At 45.0% G+C, this 6000-nt stretch overlaps 1 protein-coding gene across 1 annotated transcript in view; it reads left to right on the top strand.

The window, feature by feature from the left end:
* The window catches only part of DDX23 (DEAD-box helicase 23), a 140530-nt gene extending 135146 nt beyond the window's left edge, over window positions 1-5384 (top strand). The window contains exon 17 of the mRNA XM_069230500.1: window positions 2706-5384. Coding sequence (XP_069086601.1) covers window positions 2706-2929 — 224 coding nt within the window. The 3' untranslated portion in view covers window positions 2930-5384. The remainder of the gene's footprint in view (window positions 1-2705) is intronic.
* The last annotated feature ends 616 nt before the right edge of the window (window positions 5385-6000 follow it).

Below are 6000 nucleotides of genomic sequence, written 5' to 3' on the forward strand. Positions count from 1 at the left end.
ACTGCAAATTCTCATACTTGGCTCCATAGGGGAGATCATATGGCAAGCCTTGATACCGCTTACTTTCATATCCCCATCCAACCGTCTCTACTCCAGTATCACTTGTTTTGGTTAGTGGAGTTAATGATCAGTTCTGTTAGACACTTCGAACACAGGTTCCCCATCTTCTAAATGTTACCCAGGCATGAGGCTGGATCTGGAAACTTTCAGCTGTACTCTTGCAAGCAGTAGGTGGCATTGTTTGTGTCTCCGCTTGATACTTTTGGAGCAGAATGACGTTGGTGCAGAGCTGCTTGACACTACCTACTGGTTCACTGGAATGCTTCTGTAGATGTTCTGCTGGATTCAGTCTGACGCCTTGGGAATACTAGGTGAGAAATCCGCAGTTAAATAGAATATCCACCAGAAAGAGACCGAAAGTAACTAGTTTTTCGTAGGCTTTTCCTTTGGGTGTTACTGCAACCCAACGTGTGTTCTCCAAATGCCAAGCAGTGGTGGCAGCTCGCCTTAGGCATAGTCATATCTTTCTATACTTGGACAACTGGCATGTGAAGGGGACCAGTTGAGAGCATTGCCTTAGCCACCCCCCCCCCCCCCCCAAAAAAAATCTACTTTTTTATTAGTTAGGCTTTACCGTCGATTTAAAAACAACTCACTTCTGTCCTCAAAAATCTTAAGCGTTCCTGGAAGCCACACTCGAGTAACAGGCAAGGAGTCAATGACACTGTTTCTCATCAAGAGGACATGTTGCAAATGGAAAACATTACTTGCCTGTAACAATATGTTTTCAGCTTGTAGGGCGCTAGAGTATCATGCTCCATAGCCACCTCCTCATATGTGAGATAGGTTCGTTCAGGGAAATCTTAAGGATTTTGGGGGCCCTGGCCCAATGTATTTTGGGGGCACCTCTTCAGAACACCTTTGAATTTATGATTACATTTCAGCTTTTTCATGTCCTCTTTGGCCAGGTGACCGACTCTGCACAGGCACATTGGGTCAAATTCTAAATCTGTTTCTATCTATTAATCAGAGGTTGTGATCTGCGTTTTTAATGTTGTAATATAGCAGTTCGCTAACATTAATGTAAATAATGTCTGTGATTAACTGCCATTTCCCATACGGGAGGCCCTGTTTTGACCTAAAAGGAACTTTTTGTGAATGTTGAATGGTGCTGCAAAACAAACAGCAGTGTCTCTGCAGCCTGTCTGTAATAGACTCCCACACATCGCTCATATTAGAAATAAAGGCAAATGGTTTTGAAAACCATCTTTTTAAGAACCATTCAAGGTCATCAGGGCAGGACTGGACTGTGTGGAGAACAGAGCTGGATCAGGGGCCACCTGAAGGGCTGCGGCCCTGAGCCAGAGTCCACTTTGACCATGCCTTAAAACGTCTTTGAATTCGCTACGTGGGGATTTTTAATTATTTCTTAAATTTTAGCAGTATACAGACTTTATAACACTTTGCTATACACATATACCCTAAATCTTTGGGGGAAAACTCAATTTTAGGTGGGTTCTGTGCCTTAGTGCCTTGTGGGTTTCGGGGAACATATCAAACGTCTGATTGAAACTGAATCCCTTCTGTGGATGAAAAAAACCTTGTAACATCTGAGCCCAACACTAGATGGCAGGAGTGTACACGAGTGATCTACAGCACTATAGGCTGCTAGCCCGTTGTTATGGGAATTTTGTTCGTTCTTGATGAGACTTTGTTTACTCTACTATTTTCTCTATTTATATTGTAATTTGCCTTGCTGGCTAAATAGATTTGACCTATTTTTGTAGTTACTGTTTTTTTCAGATGAAATATTGTCTGTAGCACATTGTCCCTCTCATGAGTTATCAGGTTGTCCTTGTGTAATTGCAGAACTTGGTGCTTTGCTGTAAGATTTAGACAATAGGCTTCTGGCTCGGTTTCGCACAGCTCTGATAATGCTGTTTTTAAGTTTGGTTTGCGATATCCTTGTGTGAGTCTCTTGTTGGCTTTGATTACATTCAGAGGAGCTGGTTCTCAGTTTTTGTAATTCTTTATACTTTTTTCATATATTTTTTCTGTGCTGCTAGTTAGGGATTCCTAGGTTAGTAATTCCGTTTTTATATGACGGCACTTGGTTCTAACTTGTGTGCTGGGTTTAGTTAATTGTGGGTTAGTAATTTGAGCAGGGGGTTTAGATAGGACAGAGGAGCCTTTCATTTTCTGTAAGGCATGCAGTGTATATTCACACACACTCTTAGCTCTAACCCTTATATTTATGGGTATGTTCAAAGCATCATGCCGTTGTTTTTTTTTTTAGTCTTTCTGCATGAAAAATTGGGATGTAGCTGTTCTGCTAGTTCTTAAATGCATCCTCTGGGCTTTGATCAGCCCATATTATCTAAACCACGTTAGATTGGTACTACTCGGGTTACTTGATTGTTCCTTGCATATCATTCTGTAAGAACCCATGGTGCAGGAGAATAGATTACCTTCTACAATAAGGACTCTTCAGTTCCCAGTTCTTACATAGTCACAGGCGAGGCACCATTTTTTGTATGGTAATATGACTTTCATTTTTGGTGAAAGTTTCTTATAAAAATAAAATAAAAAAAAAGGTAGCCCCTGACCGCGCATGTGTGGGAGATACAGACTCGCAAGACATTAGAAGTGGTTTCCCTGCCCGACTGCTTTTACATTAACATTATTCTTGTTTTTCTAACCCACAGACTATATTCACCGTATTGGTCGTACGGGAAGAGCTGGCAAGAGCGGTGTGGCCATCACTTTCCTCACCAAAGAGGACTCGTCCGTCTTCTACGACCTGAAGCAGGCCATTCTGGAGAGCCCAGTGTCTTCATGCCCTCCAGAGCTAGCCAACCACCCAGACGCCCAACACAAGCCAGGCACTATCCTCACTAAGAAGCGCAGAGAGGAGACCATCTTTGCCTGAGTTGGCGCGGCTGCTCTTCCTGTACAGGACTTGCATTTCTGGGAGAGGCTGCGTCTCAAAGAGTTTGACTCCCAAACAGTGTCTCACCTTCATCTGTGAGGGCTAGGAACAGCAGGCCCAGGTAGGAGAGGGGGTCGTTTCATCCTCTCTTACTGCGAAGTGACCTGTTAAAACAGAATGCCGTCCATGAAGGACAACAGCAAGTAATTCCGAAGCCCTGAGGAGTTGTCAGAAGATTTGGAGCATTCACTGTTCCTTGTACTTTCGTCCACATTCAGGCAGGACGACTGGTAAACATCGTTCCAGCACCACACACCCAGAAACAGACAAGACCATAGGCAGATTTTTTCCCCCCAGTCTACGTGCTAACAGTGCTGAAGACCTCGCTCCTCAACCCCAAGTTAAATATTTATTTAGGGAGCTCATGGCAGTCTATAATTCTCTATCGTGCGCGCGCACACACACATCACATGCATTCACACATCACGCAAATGCTAAAGGGAGGTCCTGCTCATCTCTTCTTTCTTGGTGTGGACACAAGGCTAGAGGCAGACTCCGCTTCCCTGTTTTCTTATTTGTAACAGATACGTGGCTACAGCTAGCTCCTTACACTTTTAACCAGCTGCAGGTAAAGGTGGCGGCAGCAGACCCCTCCACCTTACTTCATTGCTCACATACAAAAAGGTAAGCAAATTCTGTCCCTCGCTTTCTTACCTGCCTGCACACTGATCTAAAGGCAGTCACTGCCCCTCAGCCACTTGCTATTGTGCAGATGGAGCTGAAAACAGAGCCACCCCCTCTCCTTGCCTCCTCACTCACAAGGCCACTTCTGCTGGTCGCCCCCTCAACCATGTACAGGCAACTTTAAGGGTAAACCCAGCTTTTTGCTCCTTCGCCACATACAGATGAGGAGGCAGGGGAACACTGCCCCTAGCATTACTTACTTACATAAAGGTAGCTGAAACCAGACTATGAACCTCAACCTTCACCAAAATGCAAACAGAGAAGGCTAACCATAGTCCTTCCTGGCCCCCTTAACCCCTTACAAATAAGGGTGAATGCAGACTGCTCTTTTAGTCTCTCATTCAGTACGCTGCACCATGCTTCTTTCACATTCAGAGAGGGATGTGAGCTGACTGGGCTCCTGGTACACGGGCGGATACAGGGTGAGGGCAGATCTTGCCCTGCCGCCTGTCCTTGAACAAACAGCACTAAAGGAGTCCTGCTCCTTGCCCTCTTATTGGTGTGTTGACGGCTTAAGGCAGGACCCGGTCCCCGACGCTTTGCCCAAATGAAAATACAGCTGAGGGCATGCGCTGCCCCACATTCCCTCATGTGCATACAGAATGGTTGACTCTGCTTCCTCAAGCACTTGGAGACATGGGTGAAGGTAGAGCCGCGCGGTTCAATCCTTCCCCAACATGCAGAGTGAGGGACGGCAGCCCCAGCTCCCATCACCTATATACAGTTGGCTGAAGACCGACCACAATACTGGCACGGTAATCCGCGTTCACCCTGCACTGAAGGCATTCCCTGCTTCTCTATCTATCTATCTATCTATCTATCTATCTATCTATCTATCTATCTATCTATCTGTCTATCTCTCTCTTACACACACACACACACACACACACACACACTCTCTCTCTCTCTCTCACACACACACACCGCAACTCACTCTTGAATCTACATACCAACAGAGCCAAAAGCAGACCCTGCTCCTCCCCTTCCCACCCATGTGCGGAGAGGGCCGAGGACAGACCTTACTTCTCAGCCACACCCTGGGGTATGGGTGTATCACCCTCACCCACGTACAAAGAAAGCTGAAGGAAGACCCCGTTCCTCGCATCCATGGCTCACCCGTCATATGCCTTCTCTCTTGTTCTATCAGCTCTGCAGGCAGAACGCGCACCTAAGTTCTCTTGTGTAGGCAGCCATACTTCTCTTTCTCACCCACATACAGACCGGGCTGAAGGAAGACTGTGCATACGCCTTTCCACCCATGTGCAGATAGGGCTAAAGGCAGTCTGTCCGCTTTGATCTTCATCCGATCATGTGCACGCGCAGTGCATATTCAATACCAGCCTTTCAGACAGATTCATTATTCTAAGCACACTGATTCACCATACCTGGGGTAAGGAGAGTCTGTTCCCATGGTTCCTGTTATGTTTCGTTGACATGGGTGGGGAGGTGCTAAAGAGGCCAGAGATAATTATTAGCAAAAGGTAATGGGACACCTGGTCGGATATTCTCAGTTTTAGGAGGAAAGTGAGCCTTGTGCACGAAGCAGAGCTTGTAAGGCCCATGCGGGGCTCTGAGTGCTGATTCTTGATGTAAATAAACTGAAGGTTTCTTTTTTTTTATAATGTAATTTCAAGTTCTGCCTTTGGAAGTTGGATTGGACATCCAGCAATAAAGCTCTTGGCATCCTGAGTCAGAAGCCACTATTCTGACATTTGGCCTCTGTTATATCCTGTTTGTCTGATCCAATTTTAGTTTCGTTTGTGCGGTGCTTCAGTTCAGGAGGTTAGATGCAGTTCCTGCCTTTTGTTTTTTTTTACCCTCCTGGTGACACTTGTAAATGCTGTTTGTCCCAACAAGTAGACAGTACTTCCTTAAAGTCAGTCACTTTTTAAAATCATTTCCAATGGTTTTTTTCCACTGAGATTTTTTTGAAAATGAACTTATGGACCAGATGTAAAAAACTGACCGGTTCTGCCCCTTTTAGGTCTGGCGTTAGTCAAAACCCTTTGATTTGATTTACTTTAAATGTATAATATTCTTATAAGGGCTTACTGCCAGCCCGTCTCATCCTTTGGTCTGTTATTGTGTTATTCACATTTGTCTTACACCCATTACAGCAAGTAGCATGGGGCAGTGGGTCAGCCCACTTTAACTATTGTTTAACTTCATTATGAGTGACAGAATTCTACCGTTTCTCAAAGGGCACATAAAAAGTATTTCCATTGGGTGCAAGGGAATGTGTTAACAACAGATGCTTTTTGATACCAAAAATTAATTTGTTTTTTGCCAGTTCTTTTTAAGCTTGATGCACACCCAGCAGTTTCCCC

This window comes from Pleurodeles waltl, chromosome 4_2, assembly GCF_031143425.1.
Source record: "Pleurodeles waltl isolate 20211129_DDA chromosome 4_2, aPleWal1.hap1.20221129, whole genome shotgun sequence".
Classification (NCBI taxonomy): Eukaryota; Metazoa; Chordata; class Amphibia; order Caudata; family Salamandridae; genus Pleurodeles; species Pleurodeles waltl.